Below are 20,533 nucleotides of genomic sequence, written 5' to 3'. Positions count from 1 at the left end.
CTTTACATTGATATTAGGAAAGAGTAAGTTAAAATTGTTTACTGTCCTTCACCCTTTCATTCCCACCCCACACAAAAGTTAGCCCTACATGTGTATAAATGATCCACCCTCCTTTTTTAAAATTTTTTTATCTCCCCAGTATTAACCTTATCACGGGTCATGTCGAAGAGCCAATGCCTAACCCTATGGATGAAATGACAGAAGAACAGAAAGAATATGAAGCTATGAAACTTGTCAACATGCTTGATAAACTTTCCAGGTAGTGTAACCACATCCACTCGTTATAGCCTAAATGTGGAGTGCACTTGTAATTTCATTTAATTTTTGTAATGTGTATAAGATAAATCATGTAAAAGAGAATGGTATTAAAATATCAATTAACAGCAGAGAATTATGTTTTGATTTAACATGTCGGTCCTATTATTCACTGAGAGAGAGCAGCTTTAGCCTTGTGGTGCTAGCTATCTCTTTCCTTGATTTAATATCTAGAAACTGATGCAGTATGCTTTGAATGGATCAGGAACAGTTTCTTTCTTCATTATGGCCTACACATGCACAAGGACCAGTTTTTCATACCCAGTCTAATACTAATTAAGATCATAGCCAATGGCCTGATTTGGAAGAGTTTAATCTGGAAATTTGAGGTGATTCTTCAAACACATACAAGCCCCAATCCTACTGGCACACTTATGTATGTGATTTTCATTGAAGTCCATGGGCTGTCCTTCTGGGTCCAGTTCTGCCAATAGGATTCATTTTACACAGAAGTCATAAAAACACATGATATAGTATTCTTGGGTAACTTAAATTCCCAGGATGTTTACTGGAAGATGAATTCAGCAACTCAAGTTCTTTATAAATCTGCTTATTAAACTTGTTTAAAAGATTAAGAATGCAGTGAGCAAGATGTGGGCAAACTTGGATTTTGCATTAAGCAATAAAGATTTAATTGGATCAGAAGTTTAGGCAGGGAAAATCTAGATGCATTTGGCTTGAAAATACTAGTACAATAATTTGTATAATTTAATATGTATATACTAATATGATATACTAATATCATCAAAGCAATCAGAGATTTACTGAAGGCAATAGTTAAGCATATACCTAATCTTAATAGAACTAAAATATTGAAAAGTGAGGAAATTAGTGGAGAGGGCAGAGTATTAAAGTTAACTTCACAGTATCATAATAAAGCTATCTATGTATTACCTGATAATAGAAAAGGAAAAGCTTCTGATAAGAGCCAAGAAATAGAGTGAATTGAGTTTTTGCCATCGTTATAGATGATTAGAAATAAGTTTTACAGCAGTTCCTCTTGGATTTTATCTAACCACAAACCTTCTCAATGCAAAGGGTAGAAGACACCTGCCATGGGGTCTACAAATAAAAAAACCTGACAATAGTCCAGCAGCTGGTGTGCTCTGTCACCTACTTATTCTGCTGACCAATATCCCCTCACTCTTGCCTTGTGCTTCCACTGTCTTTCAATTATGTCCACCTGCTGTCTATTTAATACTTAGATTGCAGGCTCTTCAGGGCATGGCATGTCTTTGTGTTGTGTATTCATACAGTAATTATTATGGGAGTATCTCTGAATCATGGTTTGAACTCATAGGTCCTACCAGAAGCATTTGAAAGGTCTTCCCATTTTTTTCATGTACTGAATATTTCTGATGTAGAATAGAGTAACAAAAAGAAAAAAATAGAAAATAAGACTTCTTTCAGGAGAATGGAATTTTTTAACAAAATGTAATAGAGTGCTATTTTTCACTTTTATATAAATGTTAAATAAAATGGGAAGCTGGCAGTCTTCTGTCCTGTTTAGAGTAAGTGATATGTTTATGGTAGTTGGACTTTCTTGGTTTCTTTGAACAATTGAATTTGTGCATTTGTTCTAACATTAAGTCTACAAGCCAGGCATTGTTTTTAGGTTGGTAATTTACAAATTAACATGGAGGACACTTGAAAATTAAATTAATTTTATGAAGTCAAGTTTTCTTTTTCTTTTTCCCCTACAGTAGAATTATACTTCTGGGACTATAGCGTCAGGCTTTAGGACATTTTAAGTATTCTTTGCTTTGAAGCTTATAGAGTTAAAGCAGATCACTGGCGAGTCTGTTTTCTTTTTTTATAGTCGTTCTTCACCTGTTGGTACTAGGAAGTAACACATCAAGAATCCAATAATGGAAGCATTTTAGGTTTTGAGGTGCCTTTTGTGGGGCGCGGGAGGGGAAATTGAAGACAAAAGGGAGGAAGAAAGACCTGTTCTTTCTCTTTCTCTTTCCTTCCCACAGGTTGCACATACTAATTGGGGTCCACTTCAGGAGGCGATTAGAATGGGCCAACCTCGTAGTATGGCAAAACCTGTGTATAGAATGTGCCTTGATTTATGGAAAAAATAATCCATTTAGGGCTAACATTCATAAAAGCTGTGAAGCATGAGAAAATTTAAGGCAAAATTGTTTTCCTTTGCAGACTTAATGTGGGAAATTCAACCCATCTGACTACAGGCCACCCCAGCTCTGTTTTTTAAAGTGGTTATCTAATGATAGATTGAATTTCTCGCAAAAAAACCCCCTTGTTCACAGGGCATAATTGTGGCCAAAAATAATAACCTTTCATAAGCAGCCACAGACTCTTTGTGTACAGTTGTAATGTGCTGAGAATCATCACCTTTTGATTACATTAGCATTTTGTATTACACTTTAATATTATTTAACAATACCTAGTAATGATGGTTTAATTGTATGCAACAGGGAAACATTTGAAGTCTTTTTTTTTTTTTTTAGTTGGCACCTCTAAATAACAAAAACTATGATTTGAGATGGAGGAAGGTCATGGGTTTGTAATGCAGGCATTTATTGGCAGTTTTAAAGGTAGTTGCACTCTAGTAGACAAGGGAAAAGCAGATGGCATTAGTCTAAAGCAGTGATTCTCAACCAGGGCACCCTGGAGTGCCATGAGATCCTTTGAAGGGCACCACAGGAAGTGTGAGAAGATAAACAGATAAGGGCTGACTCGGCTCTGTCTACCTGGCTGCTCCCCCACCTCTACTTTCTGGCCTCTCTGCAAGGAGGGTAAACACTGTAATAATTAAATTAGTTTTTGAAATGGGGTACAGCTCAATTTACAGAAGTTATAGAGAGCTGCCTTAAGTCTAATAAAGGGTTCCTTGAATCTAAAAAGGTTGAGAACGACTAGTTTAAAGTTCAGTTTATATTGGCATTGCTACTTTTTTCAGTTGCTCATTATTTTCAATGTGGAAATTTTGCATAAATGAATTTTTCCACACTAAACAATAGAGCAAGATTGCTTCTTGGTGAGAGAACTCATTGTTTTGATGAATATTAATTCATCCAGTTTTGTTTTGTTTTTTTAAATCCGAACATAATTTCCATGAAGAGGGGTTTGCATTTCAGTGTGACTGGGATGTTTCAGCCTTTTCTCATACACAGGTAGCAGGAAAATAGTTCTGAATGTGTGGGGTATGTTTTTTTCAATAAATGCTTCTGCAGTTTAACCATAAAGTTGTTATGATTTAAATTGCAGTTGTGACATGAAATGACTTGAAGCTTTGTAATTCATGAAGATGGCATCCAGTATGTGAGAGAACTTATACCTTGTGTCAGGATACACGCAAGGGAAATAAAAGAATGAAGCATTTAAAAAGAAAAAGTGAACAAAAAGCTTGACACTCCTAATTTGAAATTAAAATAGTTGGGTTTTATATATTATCCTTAGGTTTTGTAAGAGCTTTTTGTTCCATTCACAAGAACTAAACTTTTTTGCCCAGATTTGGCCTGGCAAAGTTGTTTTTGTACCAATATTTTTAAATATAAGGGAAGAAGGCTTTTGACTTTTTCATTGTACTGGGGAAAATTAGAAACTACTTGGGCAGAGTTTTAGCACCTGGAATTTTCTTCAAATTTATTTATTTTATAATCAGGATTTTCTTTGCAACAAATAGAGTATATCATCTTGTTGTAGCAGTGAGAGAGAGTGACTGTAAATCTAGTCATAAGGCATGTATTTGAGCTTCCAAAAACTTGCTCACTCGTTTCAAAAAGATTTAACACAACCTTTCACATTTTCAAAATGCTCAATTTAGCTACATTAAATCACTTTTGTGCACTTTTTCTGTCTGTTTGTATCCAATGTTATTACAAACATTCCATATTAATTAAAATGTCTGATAAATATATGAAGGGTTTTTCTACCATTATAAATGATGGGCGGAATTATATATTAATTGACTAATTTAAAATGTCAGAGTGCTTTTTCCAAGCCAACCTTGTATTAATAGCAGGAATCCTTTTGCTTATGAAATGGTCCCCAATTACCACAGCTTGGGTTTTGTTGTACATTGAACAGAAGTCAACAAAACAAGTATGTAACAGAACCTGCCTAAATAGCAACCACGCTCATTAAAAACGCAGAATTAATCATGGCATGAATGAAGAAGGCAACGCTACACAGATTTTTTTTTTCTTCTTTTCTAATCATAGAACAAAATAATGTTACATGAAAGGATCGGAACTATTATGTAGTGCTTAATTATAAGGAGGTGAATAGGTCCCCAACATGCCATTTTATCAAAGGAGCGGACTGGTGTTTGCATGACGGTTGTTTCATTACAGACACTGTCATTAATTCCATGTGTCAATACTGCCCTGCAGTACACAGAGCAGACAAGAAAGAAGGACCCTTGAAAACAAGGGAATGATTTTTGAGTCGTTATCAAGCTAAATGGCAAGCAGGAAGCTCGAACTTGTATAGGTAAATTTGAAGGGACTCTTGGGAGATCTGCAAGTGGTGGAAAAGAATGCATTTTACCAACTGCTTAATTATGGTGCATTTTCTAATAAGTATACTTGAATAGAATGCCTTGTTTGTAATAGAAAAACATGTGTCGCTGAAAAGGGTATTTGATCATAGTAAGGGTCATGCGAGGATTTTTATAAAATCAGTTTAAATATGCATAAATATGCATGTTTATATATTTGCATTTAAATATATTTACTAGATGCAGCAAAACTCACAATGCACCTCCCCTTAGTGGCAGGGGAAGTAATACCTCTTTCCTGTACCGTGACAACAGAGTTTACATTGTATAACTGGGCCTAGCGTACATGTAAAAGTTGGTTTCTTACATGTAGATTTGGCCGTGTCTACCTGGGTACCACATACCAGCTTGCACCTTTAAACAAGAGAGGTCACCAGCTGGTGTTGAAATGCCAGAACTTTGTTGAGGTCTTTAAGGAACCAGTGCTAAACCAGTAACTCACAACAGTGAGTGGAGCTATGACAGTTTATGCCAGTAAGGCAGGGGCGGGCGAAATACAGCTCGCAGGCCAAATATAGTCCACCAAACCTTACTATCCAGCCCAGGGGCCCCTAAAAAATTTAAAAATTAACATTTATCTGCTCCTGGCTGCCTGTCAAAGATGACAGGAGCCGAGGCAGTAGGACCCAGGGGAAGCTGGCAGGACTCACCAGCAAGGCCAGTCCGGATACCAAAGGTTGGGGTTAGAGGGCGGGACTTCTGGTTCCAAGATGGCAACCAGGGGGTTGCCTAGCCCCTGCTAGGGTTGCCTCTGGGGATGGGGATCATAGTGGCACTTGAGAGGGCAGGACAGAATATGTGGTAGTTCAAAACACTGATGTACAGTGTTGAGGAATACAGGAGATCACCATTACCATATACATGTATATGGTACATTTGAGGGGGCAAGTCAGTTTCTAATGTTGTAATTGCTGTCAGTACAAAACTCTTGAGTGTATTTTAACCTTTAGAGAGAAGTACATGTTGCTTGTGTCGCACTTTGATTTGTATTTATAATGCTATTCTGTACTCTGCAAATGGTTTACTTTAGTAAGAATAAGTTAATATCAAGTATATGAACCTCTATTTCTATTCCATACATAGAAATTATAGAAAATTCAGATCTAAAAGAAAATTGCTGACCTTATTTTTGACGTATCACAGACTAAAATGGTCTTGTGAAATTACATTTGATAATTCTGAATATCCTCATGGAAAATAAAACATAAATTGTATCAATGAGCTAGGAAACCAGATTTACTTTCCTTCTGTTACATTTTGTTTAGAAGGATGAGTCAAACAATTGGCTTGACCAACTAATGGCCTGCAACATGAGTTTTGCAGAGTGGCACTGAGTTTTATAAGGAGTTATGGTGAGAAAAGAAATCATGGTATTTCTTTGATGTGTTCCATGCTTATTCATTCTTGCTGTTTGACTTTCCCCTAGTTCTCACAAATGACTTAGGACACTGTATCTATGCAGCCAGCATCTGATGCGTTTGAGCTGCATGTCCAGTTCCTTCCTCCTTCTTCTGCAATCTTAAAATGAATTCCGAATGTCAATTGGAAAAAAAGAGTTCAAATAGGGGATCTCCAATCCTGAAAATTTGGAGGCACTTCCAGATGTTGTTACTTTTTGAGGGCATTTAGACTGCTTAACAAAGAAATAATCTATTCAGGCTTTGTAGGAAGGGTTTTTCTTTCTGCCTAAATTGGAAGGTGATGATGACGTGATGAGTTTTGAAGATTTCCAGACTATGCCTGTCTGTAAGATCTTTAAGCCTGGGGAGAATTAGGTGCTGGTATATGAATAAACAGTTTTAGTTGCCAAGCTCTGCCTCTAAGATGGCTCTGAGATTCATTTTCAATTGTCTCTTCTCATGGATTGTCTTGGAAGCTGTTGATGGCTAAAATATATGCAGTCCAAACTTCTGTTTGCTGCATAGAACCTTCAGTAAACTACAATTGGCCTGAGATATGTGAGCAACCATCCTTGCCCTTTACATCACCTCAGCAGTTGCTGTGGTTGGTTTAATTGCTCTTAGTTTTTCATTCCATGGGCCTGTATGGACAAGAATAGGAGTAGGAACTTCTTTTAGAGGCAAAGGGTGAATTGTGGTCTTGACTGAAACTGGTGACATAACTTTCATGGAGTTTAGTTGTACCGTCTCTGTGGGACTCCATCTCTGTTAACGTCCTCCTATGGTGGTCAGATCTGTTCATTTTTTGTCTCCTTTTCTTCTTCCTTGTTCACCCCTGGTTTTATTTATTTGGTGTTTTTTCAGTATGTCTCAGGATTGCTTCTAAATTTTCACAGTGCTCATATACCTGGGATTAGATGTACATCCTTCCCAGAGGTGCTTCAGTGGAATTTAGGTGCCCAGTTCACAAAGTGTATGGTCCTAATCAGTCCTCTTGGCAGCCAGGAAACTGTGTAGGTGCGTAGAATCATTAGGGACCTCTATTTTGGGCTGAAAAGTTCTTGGACATCTCAGCTGAGGCTTGTGCATGTGCTCAGAAGTAATCCATACCTAGCTAGTATGTAGTGCTTGATTTCCACCTAAGCACCACTGAAATTCACCAATACTCTGTCCAAATCCCTGATCTTTTAGGCATTTACAGAGCACTCCCAATGCCTGAGTGACACCATCAGCATGAATGTCAGTATGAAGTGCAGAACTGGATGTGCACAGTGCTCTAACCACTAGGCTGTAGCATAGGTTGCATGCAAGTCACTCTTTACCCTTACCTGTTGAAGCCAAGTCACTAGATAGAAAAGAGCACAAGATGTATGATGCCAGAAGGAGAAGCAACAAGAGGGAATCTGACTAACCCATTGCAGTGGGAGCTCCCCAGGGAGTGGGATGGTGAAGGGGGCTTGGATTCTGGGTTCCAGTCTTTGTTCCCAGTCTTGTTTCGGCAGTTCACATTCCACACGTTGGTTTAAAAAAATATAAATCACCGTGATTCTGTTCTGCATCCATGACTGTTGGCTGTCCAATGACCAAGTTTTCTACAAGGGCTGGAGATTTAAACATGAGTGAGAGACAGTTATGTAGCTGAAATGCAGCTTTTAAGACTAACTGAATTAGGGGGTCAGAGAATTTTGTCGCCTACTATTGAGCGTTAGGCTTCTAAACCATGAGGCTTCTAACTTCTTTATTACATCCTTTCAGAGCAAAGACCTTCAGGTTTTGAAAAGATTCCAAAATGTTTCACCACTTGCTTTGTGGGGAGCTTCCATCTCAGCAAGAACAGTGTGGGTCATCTCAAGACACTAGCTTTGTGGATCCTCATTGTAGTTTGGGTCTACACCGGGGTGGCCAACCTGCAGCTCTGGAATCCAAACTTCTGAGTCCAAACTGAGTAATGTGCTCGCTGCAAGCAGTTACATCACGTGATGTGATGCAACGGCTATGGAAGCTGGTCACCGTGGGCTTGTGCAAAGATTCAAGGAGATGCATATTAACTTCTGAAGAGCTGCATGTGGCTCCGGCGCCACGGGTTGGCCACCCCTGCGCTACAGAATTATGTTTTGAAAGTTCTTTTCATGCCGTTCTCCAACACTCCCAGCCTCCAGGGTTCTTCTAGGTACATGTGGTCTCAAGAGAACTTTCTGAATAAAATTCACTGTCACTTGGCGAAGAGAAAATCTTAGAAACTGTATTACCAGCATGAGAAAAGGAGGAGGAGTCAGTACTGAAGAAGAACATGTGGCCAAGTCCCTCCCCTTCAAGAGGAGCAATTCAAATCTCATACTAAATCACCCTGGATAATGGACTACAAGGAAGACGCATAGGGGCTATCCTCATCAGCATTCAGGGGTTGCAGCCTTTACATGAGTACCAAGCTCTCCCCATCCATCTTAGTCCTACTTAACAAAATGCACTGACTTTATCAGATTTGGGGTCTCCTAAACCACACTGCATAGAAAATACTGCTTTTTCCTGTGATACTTGGAAGCCTTTATTCCCTGAATATTACTGTTCTCATCTGTCTCACAAGAATGAAACAGTTCCTGATTTTTCTTTTGAGACTGGTGTTTAACCATTGCTGACCTGTACATCTAGCTCACCATTCATACCGTGGAAGTCAGGTATTGCTTTTGCAGCTGCTATCATAGCAGCTATCAGCAGAAAGTGAGGTTTGTTTTCTATGTCTAGTGTACTTCTGTTTCTCCCTGACTAAGGAGATAATCTGGATCTGGCAGAGAGTTAGTGAAATATATCTTTTTTTTTTTTTTTTGCTGTATCTATGTTCTCCTGGTCCAGTTTATGACTCTCTGTGAGCACAAGGGGCAAATTTCATAACATTTTCCCTCTCAAACATGGCAAATTAGGGTCAGGCCTGCACACTACTTAAAAGCACCTCTTGAAAATGAAAAATATTTTCCCCCCGTAAAGAAAACCCAAAATGTTCTTTTCTGACCTCACAGCCTTTGCCATAATCCACATATAATAAATGAGGTGATGAAAAGTAAGGATTAAATAAATCTTTGCTAATACTTTTTGATTGACTTAATCAATAATTAATCATCTTTTCGATGGGTCTGTAGCTTGTGGAGTAGATATAATTGGATTAGCAGTGGAAAGGCCTTTGGAGCTTTGAAGAGATTAAAATGGCTGTCAATCCTGTAATTAAATGACCACAAACAAAAGCAATAGTTTAAAAAAAAAGCCAGCTGACTCGAAATGATTCAACAAGTACTTAAGTACCACTAGAGTCTGGGTTGGCAGGATGTGTTCTGACTGATTTGTTTCCCTGAATGAGATGAATATGTATCAAATAATTTATTTTAATTATTTGGGTTGCCTAGAATGGCAGGTGAAACTGTATTGACCATTTCTTAAAGAATTCTTAGGGAAAAAAGCTAGTGTGTATATTTCAAACAAGGAGCAGATTCATTGTTTAAGCATTGACTTCTCATGTAGCTTTCATTTGGCTTTGTAGGTTTGGCCTACATAAATGTCTTTATTTTCCCCCTTTTCCCCCATCCCATCTTGGGTAATTTTTTGTTCCCCTTTCTTGTTCAAATGGAGAGCTTCAGTACAAATTTCCTCTTAAAGACTCTCTTTATAAAAGGACATAGCTGTGTGTGATTGCATGTGTGTGTATTATAGCAGTGTGGATTGTTATATGTGTACTTATGCTAATAAAGATTTTTTTAATCTCTTGCAGAGATGAGTTTATAAAACCAATGGGAGTACGACCCGATGGCTCAATGGCTCCTTTGGCGGAGACAGTCAGTCAGTACCAGATCAATGAGCCAGAGAGTTCAGAATCTGACTGAAGCATCACCTGCATCCCTACCAATATCTCCTTTAATCAGCAGCTTTCCTTAGACATGAGACCTTTTATGTAAACACTCTACCCTCACAGAAACCAGTACTCTCACTCTAATAGTTTTGTTATTGACAGATTTAAATGATGGATCCTGTGATGTAATCTCTGCATTTTTATGACAGCTATTTATATAGGAACAAATGACCTGTTTATTAATTTAAAGCTAACTGTATTTCAGTGGGATATTGAGAGCCTGCAATGCAAAACAAAGTAAAAATGTAAACATATGTATTGAAATCTATTGGAGTCTTCTTTTCTTTTCCAGTGTCCATACGTTTTACCCTCCTCTTGGGTTTGTACTGTTTTACCTACATCCCTTCCCTGACATGCAATTTCAAGAAAGTTAGAAGAATGAAAGACTATCCTTTATGCCTAATAACTAAATCTTGGAAATCATGAGGGACCTAGTGAAAAACTCACTGATTTATACAGCCACTTTTTCTAAATATGACCTTCGCTAAATTGTTTCTTACCATCCATCTTTGTGGTTAAGCAGTCTGTTTAAAATGTTGCTGTTCTGTCAGTCAGTGATTACTGCTAAGTCTACCTTAAGAAATAAGTTGCACCTTGCAGTTTTCCTGGATCAGAGCCACATAAATATAAGTCCAGTAAGATTAACTGGTCTTAGTTGAGGAAAACATCCCTATTCAGAACAGCACTCAAGCACTTGCTTAGTTCTTGCTGTAATAGCTATGGACTGAAGGGTACAGTGATGTACTTTCATGAATTGGGGCCCACTGATTGAAAAATAATAGATGTGTCCATTGAAGGGAAGTCAGCTCAAGAAATAGAGCATTTTCTCTTAAGTTGACCTTCGGCCATGGCAGTTGGAGAGGAAAGTGTCATTCTCAGCCATTACCTCTTCAATGCTGTAGCTTTGTTTTTAAAAGTAAATAATTGTAAATAGTTTCATAGTTTCTAGGGTTGGAAGGGACCTGAACAGATCATCAAGTCCAACCCCCTCCCTGGGCAGGAACGAGTGCTGGGATCATAATATCCCAGCCAGATATCTATCCAATCTCCTTGAAGACCCCCAAGGTAGGGGAGAGCACTACCTCCCTTGGGAGCCCATTCCAGAGCCTGGCAGCCCTAACCATAAAGTAATGCCTCCTGATATCAAGCCTGAATCTTCTCTCACTCAATTTGTAGCTGTTGTTCCTTGTTATCCCAGGTGGTACCCAGGGTAACAGAGCCTCACCTATTTTCCGCTGGCCCCCCTGTTTATAGACAGCCACCAGTTCCCCTCTCAGTCTTCTCTTGTGGAAGCTGAACAGATTCAAGACCTTTAGTCTATCTTTGTAAGGCCTGCCCTGCTGCCCCCTGATCATGTGAGTGGCCCTCCTCTGGACCCTCTCCATGCTGTCCACATCCCTCCTGAAGTGCAGCGCCCAGAACTGCATGCCTTACTACAGCTATGGCCTGACCAGTGCTGCATAGAGGGGACTGATCACCTCCCTGGACCTGCTTGTGTAGTAAAGTTTGTAGGAGTTTGTATTTTGCCCTGTTCCCTACCTGTTCTCTCTCTCTTGCTGATTTGTCTTTTAGTGTCTGTTTGTGAATGATAATACCTACCATTTGTCCTAGTCCAATGTGTTTTCAGCATTTTGCTCAAGAGATCATTCATAGAACTTAACTGCATACATACTACTATCTCACATGTCCATCTTCAGAAAAAACGTAGCGGAACGATTCTAGCAACTGCTTCTCCAAGTGTGGCTTGTTAAAAAGCAAAAGGGCCTTGAGTTTCCTTCAGTTTGACATTGGTTACATAAGGTAAAGAAGTTTAGGCTGAAACTTTTATGCACTACCTGAACAGCAGATGAGCACCTAGTTTGTACACGTGCCTCCCTTCCCTGAAAGATTTTGGCTAGAATGGAGAAAATAACAGAATCTCAGAGATAAGCTACCTGAGGACTTCTTCTCAGTGTTGTGGCTCTTAAAAGATGAAAATACTGACAGTCCTGAAAAGTTTGTTTCTCTCTCTTCCTCTCTTCAGGGACAGAAGGCCCTGCCCTTTCTCTTTAAGGGGGACTAAGGACACCAAGCCCTAAATTAATTTTATAAGCTGAGCAGCCCTTACCAAAGTGATGGTTATGCCCATCTGTGCAATTCTGAATTGTGAAACTGGCTACCCCCTTGTTCTGCACCAGAACAAATGGAGTGCAAGCCACCTGGCAACAAGGGTACCCAGCCATTACTTGCCAGATTTGAAAAAAAGACAATACCCAAAGGGAAAACACATTTCTGTCTCTATAATGCACTAATAATACCTAAGTGCCACATGCAGAAATATGATAGAATTTCTGTCCACTACAGGACCCAACTCCACCCTTTTGCTCTAGGTTCCAAGAGGAGATTTCTTTCAGGAGCTACTTTTTTCCAGTTTCCATTATTCGGTGTTTAACAGACACCTAGAGAATACACTGTCTGTCCCTCAGGAGCAACAGGTTGCTAGCTTCATTAGTGACTATCTGAAGGTAGCTTGGCATTAGCTGAGACCTGCTTTCATATGGCAGTAGCAGCAATTGCCTTAGTTTATTTCCATAGAACCGCAGCAACTTGAGTTTGAAGACCAGTAAGTGCTACAGCAGGACTTCCTGCACCAAATGCCAAGCAGTTTTGACTAAGGAAAAAGAGTAGAATCAAGACTTCTCTGAGTGCATTCGACCAACTCTAAAATGATTGTTTTGGGAGGACCAGGGAGGCTATTGTAACAAACAATATTGACGCAAGAGACTTCGTTATAAGCTGCTTGGCACTGGGCTTCTGTGCTCTGGTTCTGGCTAGCTGGAACAACACAACTACTTATTTTCCTACTTGGAAGTTTATTTTTCAACATGCAACAGAATTGTGCAGTCTTCAGATACCACTGGACGCTGTTTCCAGTGGCAGCGAAAGAGACTGAGAAGACCTGATTTCCAGCTGCAGCGCCATTTGTTTAAAACAAACAATCTCCCCCCCGCCTCCCCCCCAAAAAGAAAAATTAAACATTCTCACGAGGATCGCAGGTTGGACTTCCTACTACTGCAATATCACAGCTCCTCACTTATGTTTTCCCTTTCACTTTACATGGCAAGATTGCTCTTCATATGAAATCTGCTGCATGCTGGTAGGCCCCGACATTTGAGATCACCCAGGCAGGTCTCTTTGTTCCTGTAGCTTTTTTCCCATTTTTGATGGTTCTTCCTACCTCGCTACTGGATCTCTCAAGCTGTGGCCTGTGCTATATGTTAATTTGACTCCCTAGACAAGATACAATCCTGTGCAACTAAGGTTTTAGTGCAGCGCCTAGCTTTTCAGGTATGAAAAGAAAACTTCCTGAATGTGCTGGGATGCAATGCTGTCTTCAGAAGCATATATATACTGTTAAGAAAGAGTTGCAGCAGAGAGACTGCAGAAGCATCTGCTGGTTACTCTCCTTAAGGGAGGCTGCCTGTGCTGAGGCAGGGAAGAGATGAAACTCAGAGAAGAGTATCACTTTGAGGTACTGGCAGGCTCTAAGAGTCTGAGCTCCTTACTGTACTACTTCAGGTAGTGGCATACCTCAGGATAGTGACCAAAAACGGTACAGAAAGGCAAAGAGGTGAGAACAAGGAGAGTCTAATAATGGGTATGGACAGATGGTAATATTAAAGTCAGTCAATAGGGAGCAGGGACTTCACTACAAAAGAGGGCTACTGAATCTTTTGATATATGCCACTGAGATAGGTAGGTAGGAAAGAACTGTAGCATCCCCAACTATGTTGTGCATAACTTTTTTTCCCCCTACTGGGTGATGCTACTGGGTCATCCCTACTGGGTGACCATAACTGAAGTTTATGAAGAGCCTGATCCTGAGTTTTACTGGCCACCCCCAGAGAATCATAGAAAATTAGGGTTGGAAAGGACACCAGGAGGTCATCTAGTCCAACCCCATACTCAAAGCAGGACTCATGTCTATTTAGTCAATGATTATAAGTGTTCAGCACTTTTCTGGCCATAAAATCTGTACTGGTACATAAGAGCTGTCTTGTAGCCTTGCCCCAGTCAGCTCCAAACTCCCAGTGGTAGGTTTTTGGTGCATTTGCAAACCTACAAGGCCCTGACTTTATAGCTCTGTCTCATGGGCTGTAATTAAAATGATAGTTCAGTCCTCCCTCTGGAATGGGTTTGACGTGTCCTCTTCCCCATGGTACTATCCTGTCCCCCATCCCCTGTCAACCCTGTCTACTACTAACAAGTATCAAAGTACACCTCATAGATTGTTAAAACTTTTTTCCCGCCAGGAGTTTCACTTCTGAGTTATTATGTACAGTATGGCAGGGCCTGGAAGTCTGAGTCAGGAACAACACCAACTGTGATGAGTGACATATGAACATACAGTTAATAGGATGATCGTTGCCTTGAGAAACAACTGGTCTAATCTATAACAAACTGGCATTTATTAACATGTAACAAAAAATATAACAGGTGTTATTGCTCTAGGCCACTGATTGCTCAAGCCATCTCAGAAATTCAGATAAGTGCTATGGCTACCTCCTCCTTCAAGACAGAGGGCTTCTCATGAGCCCTGCATTCCCAGCCTGGTCCCAGTCTGTTGCACATGCAGAAACATTAGGATTAAATCAAGGAATGAAGATGAAACCTTCCTTCCATATAAAGGCATTGCTGTGTGGTTATTCCCCACTGTTTAGACTGGAATCATTTGTGTGTTCTCACACTGTAGGAACTGCCTACCTATCCATATCAGTGATCTCATTTGGTATTGGGGCAGTCAGATCAGAAGACTGTTGTAAAGCACAGATGAAGATGACAACAGTATTTATTAACAAAGAAAGATTTTCTTGGGATTTTACAATAGTTTATAGTCCCTAGTGCTTGCTTTTTTTCTCTTGCTTAAAGTCTAAACGCGGTCCCTAGATGGGTTGTTAGAGGATGTTCAAATTGGCAGTCTGTATATGTATTTACCAAGACTGAGTTCTACTATATATATATACTTATACTTGTGTTGGGTGATGGTAATGGCACAGTCATTCCATGACTTCAGTGGAAGTTGTGGCGGAACGCCGGGCTAGCGGCTCCGGCACCGCTTAGGGGAGCTGCGGGCTTTGCGGAGCTGTGCGAGCACGCGGCTTGTGGGGCGGGATTGGAGGTAGCTTTATAGCCGCCCTCGAGGTTCGCCGAGTTGGCACAAGTAGACAACTTGGAGTAAGTTGTTAGTGTTTCTTAATTTATAGGGTGTCCGTTGGTTCACGAGGTTCCAGAGCCAGCCCTTGCTCTCCAACAGTGGAGCTAGTCCAAAGCTAGGTGCGGCTGCTAGCTCCGTAGTCCCAGAACTGGTCAACAGCTCATTTAGATGGGATGTTAGTAATAGAAGTTATTACAGAGTAGATATAGGATAAAACAAAAAGATTTTATTCACTCACCTGGCCTCACCCTCTTATGAATAAGAGGGGAGGCCGGTTGGAACGAAGCTGCAGTAAATACAAGTGTAGCGAGCGTAGATATGCTGTCTAAGGTACGACGAGAGGCAGTCGAGAAGTGGAGTCTCCGATGTTTCTTCAGTTACAGTATGCTGGATACAAAGGGGGTCTGTTGGTTCACGGGGTTCCAGAGCCAGTCCTTGCTCTCCAACAGTGGAGCTAGTCCAAAGCTAGGTGCGGCTGCCGGCTCCGTAGTCCCAGAACTGGTCAACAGCTCGTGAGTGAGATATACAGTACAAAACTGTAACACGGTGAATCGTTGTCAGTTGTCGGATTTTCAAGGCCTTTGTCTTCGCTGGGGTACGCCCAGACGGAGAGGCTGAGAACCGGTCTATAGGGTGATCAGGCCTATAGAGTTTTCCAGTCGTCGTCTCTGCTGTTTTCTGTTTCTTTGCCTCTTTATAGATGTTGGTTGGACTGCCTCTGTGACACTAACTATGATATAAGCTGAGCATACAGGGATAGGATAGTTTCTTTTACATAGTAATTGCTAGGCAGACTTTTTACATAAGTTTCATTTCTGCAAAAATAACACTTCTAGATAAGAAATAAAATCTACAAAATGCGCATGTGTAGCTTAATGCCAACAGAGAAAAATACAAAGCGCTCATTTAGCTTACTAGTTAAGACTTCAAGGTTACATAAATGTGAGAGTGCCGCGTGGCAGTTATACAGAATAAAAAAATAAAAATAAAACAGTTACAGAAGTTACTGGATTTTGGGCACTGTCTAGTAAAATTTTCCAGGGTGCTCAACTTTCATTTTCAAAATCAATTTAAGCACTTAGGCATCAGAAACATTAAGAACATGTTACCTGTTGACCTTGCTACATATGTTCGTTTTATACCTGGGATGACCGCTGCATTTGGAAGTTGCATGCTACCATATATATATATATATATATATATATATATATATATATATATATATATATGTATATAGCACCTCTCAACTGCACAGTAGTTGTGGCATAGGATACCTGGTACCATCCATCTGCAAAGCTTGTCTCTCTCACTGATTTCCCTTACGTTTCTTTTTTGTAGATCAGATCTTTCCCTGATTTTTGTCAGCTAATGTGGATAGATCAGCACCACAATGCAAAGACAATGCTTGCTCAAGCTCTTGGTGTTACCTAATATTTTATGGCATCAGTTCTTGGTACAGCTCCAGAAAGCAAGTGCTGTTTAGGCTTTAAAATGCATTTTGAGCAAGTCTTAACAGACTCCCAAGGCTGTGCCATCGATTAGGTCTGCTCTCCTCCAGCAGACTCGGGAAGAATTGTTTTCAGCAGCCGACCAATGGAAAGCTGCCTCTTCCTTAACTTTATTATCTAGTTTTCCTAGCATCCCATCCTGCAGTATGGTAAGCAGCTTGGCCTTACCATGTTGCAGAAAGAAAAAGATGCTTCTTAGCAAAAGCAGGAATGGACAAGATAGGAGTTCTTGCAAGATGAGTAGAAAATTCCTGCAACCTGACCTTGTTCTCTGAACTGGAACCCTTAATTTCACTCATGCACAGGGTCTGCTATTGATTGTGCCGATTTGGAATTGAAGCTAGCACACTCAGTTGTGCAGGTCATGTGAGAGTTACTCCATAAGTCCCACTGCACCCTCTCACTGCAACTGCAACTGCATTGTCTATTGTTAGCAGTCGAACTTTTGTTAAAGTTTGGCACCACCTGCATTCTTGTCTGGAGCTTCAAGCCAGAAAAGACTTTGATAGTTCATAGCAGCATGTATAGTATACAGCACAGCAAACCTTCCTGGAGAATGAATGCTTTGTCTGGTTTTCTAAATGGTGGATTTGACAGACTTTTGATACCAATACTCTGAAGTTTATCCTTTTCACTTTACAGGGCAAGATTGCTCCAATCGTCACTTAAAATCTGAGCCTAGTTGCAAAACTGAGAGAGAGCAGCTTGTACAACTGTAGTGCTGGCATTTTTAATAACAATCACATCCTCTATTTTTACTATACTGGTCTCCTGCTTAGTTGCATGAACTGCACCTTTTGTGGGTTTTTGTATAATAATGTCTATAAAGGACTGTTTGCAAGTCATCACTTTAGCATCTACAGCTGTGTTTCAAGAAGCGGCACAGTTTTTCACTGCAGTTCATGTATTCTTTTTAACAAAATGCTTTTTTTAGTCTTTCCAAAATGGCCTGTAAGTGTCTAAAACAAACATTTGCACAGGAAACTGACACTGCCAAAACACTTAGATTTTTGCCAAATTATCCATCCTCTTTTATTAATGTTAATAGGAACTTTTTTGCAAGCATTCTGCAATGCTTATTAAAATGTTTCATGTGCTAAAAATTAAGATCTTGGGTAAAAGACATTATGAAAAAAAGTTTTCAATAAAAATTCTGTGAGAGATAAAATATTGGGCAAACCCCCTGGTTCCCAACATACGTTCTGAAAAGCAGTATGGATTGTTTTTTCTAATATTTCACTTCGTAACAAAAAATGGTGTTTTCAGTTTTCAGCCTTGCTTAGATTCAACGGAGCACTTACCTTCTGTTGAACTGCCAGGATAGTAAATCTCCTTAAAATGAGAGTTGCTTTTCCAAAATATTCTGAGGAAAAAAGAATGGATGGGCAACAGTTGGGTTTTCTTCCTCAATGTAGTTCTTCAGCCAGAACTGTAGAAACTTTATAGGGAAAGTAGCTATTGTCACAAGATAGCTTGAAACTAGGGAAGCCATATGGCAAGCTGTCATATCAATCAATAGACCAACTTCCTATTTGGAAAAAGAAAAGTAATCTCCAAAGTATACAGGAGTCCGAGAGCTTCCAAAGAAGCATTCTACTATATTCTTCTCAGTTTTATTAACACAAAACAGCTAATAAAATCCTGCACTTTAATAAGGTTGGCTATAAAAAGACTGCTATGCTGTTCAAACAACTGAAGCCCAGACTTTACAAATCTTTGATGAGCAACAAGTTAAACAGTTAGCCGGCCAGGTCAGATTCTTTCCCAACCAGTATGAGTAAAGCACTAATTAAAAATAGTAGAAAGGTCCTACAGATCTGAGGACCACATAGGAGAGCAGTATACTCTGGCAAATGAAAAACCTTGGCTGTGTTAACATCGTTATATTCATTACCTAGAATGTGCAGAAGAATCATTAGAAAGAGGATCCTGAAATTGTAGGAAACTTTTTCCTACATTTCTTTTATTCAGGCTTTGCTATTGCTGAAGTCAGATATCTTCAAAATGCGTGGATTCTGGCTCCAGTGACTATGTAACATTTTTACCAGCAACCTCTTGACCTGTGAATTTATTTTAAGTGCTAAATCCTGTTACTTCTGACTGTGTGACTCCCTCCTCAAAGTCCTATTTCTCCACAGAAACACAAGGTCAGGCTCATCAAAGCTTGTACAGGTGACAGAGTGAGGTAGAAAGGTGGTATTAAGCCCCATTATTCCTCCTGAAGCCAGCAGACTGCTCTGGCTCCAACAAAACCTGGAGAAACCTGCTCAAAACTGTGCCAGACTGGAAGTTGCACCCACCAATCTGCAACAGTTCCAGGAGACTACTCTGGTGCATCATCTTTTATTTGTCCTTTATAAACCCAGCGTGGTTATGTGATGCAGGTGAAAGAAGTAGAGGGCTGTACCATGTGAAAAGCTGAGAGAGCTTGATGCAAATGTTGCACCTACAGGTGGAGCTCCTCTATCATCATTGCTTTACTCTGTGCTTTTACATGTTGTTTGGCTCTGTTTACTGAAGTCAGTGTGTTTATTATTTCATTGGCCTTGTTTCCATAGTGTACAGGCTCTAAGACTAGATACCAATTTGGATGCTCCATATCTGCTCTTAATCTAGAAATCAAGGTGCATGCTGCCTTAATGGCTTGATTCTGGGAAGCCAGCATGCACCACTGGGACAGAAGATTGCAGTGGCAGGTCCAGTTAGAGACGCAACGCAGAGCTCAATACAAGCAGTGCTTTGGAGGCTGTATCCTCAATGAACAGCTGCCTCCATACCCGCAAGGAGTCTCATCCCCTGCTTTGACTGCTGCAGAGCTGGCTTTATGTGAGGAAAAGCCAAATGGGCCTGAACCTCCCACGGGCCAGTTGTGTCTCTTAGTCCCTCCAGGAGCCATTGGTGGCACACTGGTGCCCAGGCAGCCTCCTAGCTAATGGCGAGATCTGACAGCTGCTGCCCATCACCCGCTTGCAGCTACTGCCCCTATGGAGATTTTCCAGCCTGGCTGGAACTTGGTGTGCAGAATCCAGCCATCATCCCCATGACACTGCTGGAGGCAGAACTGGAGGGTCTAAGCTCCTGGCTGGTCTTTGTGTGACATGGCACGTGTGCAGTGAGTGGCAATGCAGAGCAGACATTTTCTCTCTGCTGTAATTAAATGTATTTCCTATTCTAAATTCATACCAAACTGAAAATAATATGGCAAAGGTAAATGCTGTGGTGCTTAAGTTTTTTAATCGCTCCCACATTCTATGCTATATTATAAGTACCCAGATGGTTAGCAGTGTTTTCTCCTATCTGCTCTATTTTTATAAAGCAAGAGCCAGTGACAGTTGCCCAGGCATTCACAGGTGAAATTTTCAGTGTGCAACATTGCAAGACTGAGACTTCCAGCCAAAAGAGGCCGTCTCTCAAGCCAATGTACAGCTACAAATCTGGGCATCTAATGTCAGATTTCAAGGTCACACACATTCAATGAGTTGGCCTAGCAAAAAAAAAAAGTGGGGGCGGAGGCAGGTGAGTTCTTCTAAACTTCTTACCAGGTTCAGTTTGAATGGGCTGTAAGAAGGTGCAGATCAGAGATTCCCAAACTTTTTCTTATTGCATACCCCTTTCCAGATTTACCAGCTGCCTGTGTATCCCTACCAGCCTATTTTAACCCCTTAAATGCCAATTATTATTAGAATGAAAATT

At 40.3% G+C, this 20,533-nt stretch overlaps 1 protein-coding gene across 1 annotated transcript in view; it reads left to right on the top strand.

Annotated features, from left to right (window-relative positions):
- Nucleotides 1–10,402, top strand: part of RIC8B (RIC8 guanine nucleotide exchange factor B) — a 54,612-nt gene extending 44,210 nt beyond the window's left edge. The window contains exons 9-10 of the mRNA XM_090043159.1: nt 140–259; nt 10,001–10,402. Of these exons, the coding sequence (XP_089899285.1) occupies nt 140–259; nt 10,001–10,112 (232 nt within the window). The 3' untranslated portion in view covers nt 10,113–10,402. The remainder of the gene's footprint in view (nt 1–139; nt 260–10,000) is intronic.
- Nucleotides 10,403–20,533: the final 10,131 nt, after the last annotated feature.

The sequence above is a fragment of the Crocodylus siamensis genome, chromosome 4 (assembly GCF_052110815.1).
Source record: "Crocodylus siamensis isolate JL-2025a chromosome 4, ASM5211081v1, whole genome shotgun sequence".
Classification (NCBI taxonomy): domain Eukaryota; kingdom Metazoa; phylum Chordata; order Crocodylia; family Crocodylidae; genus Crocodylus; species Crocodylus siamensis.
The sequence above is the reverse complement of the archived record's forward strand: the minus strand, read 5'-3'. Positions and strand labels throughout refer to the sequence as shown.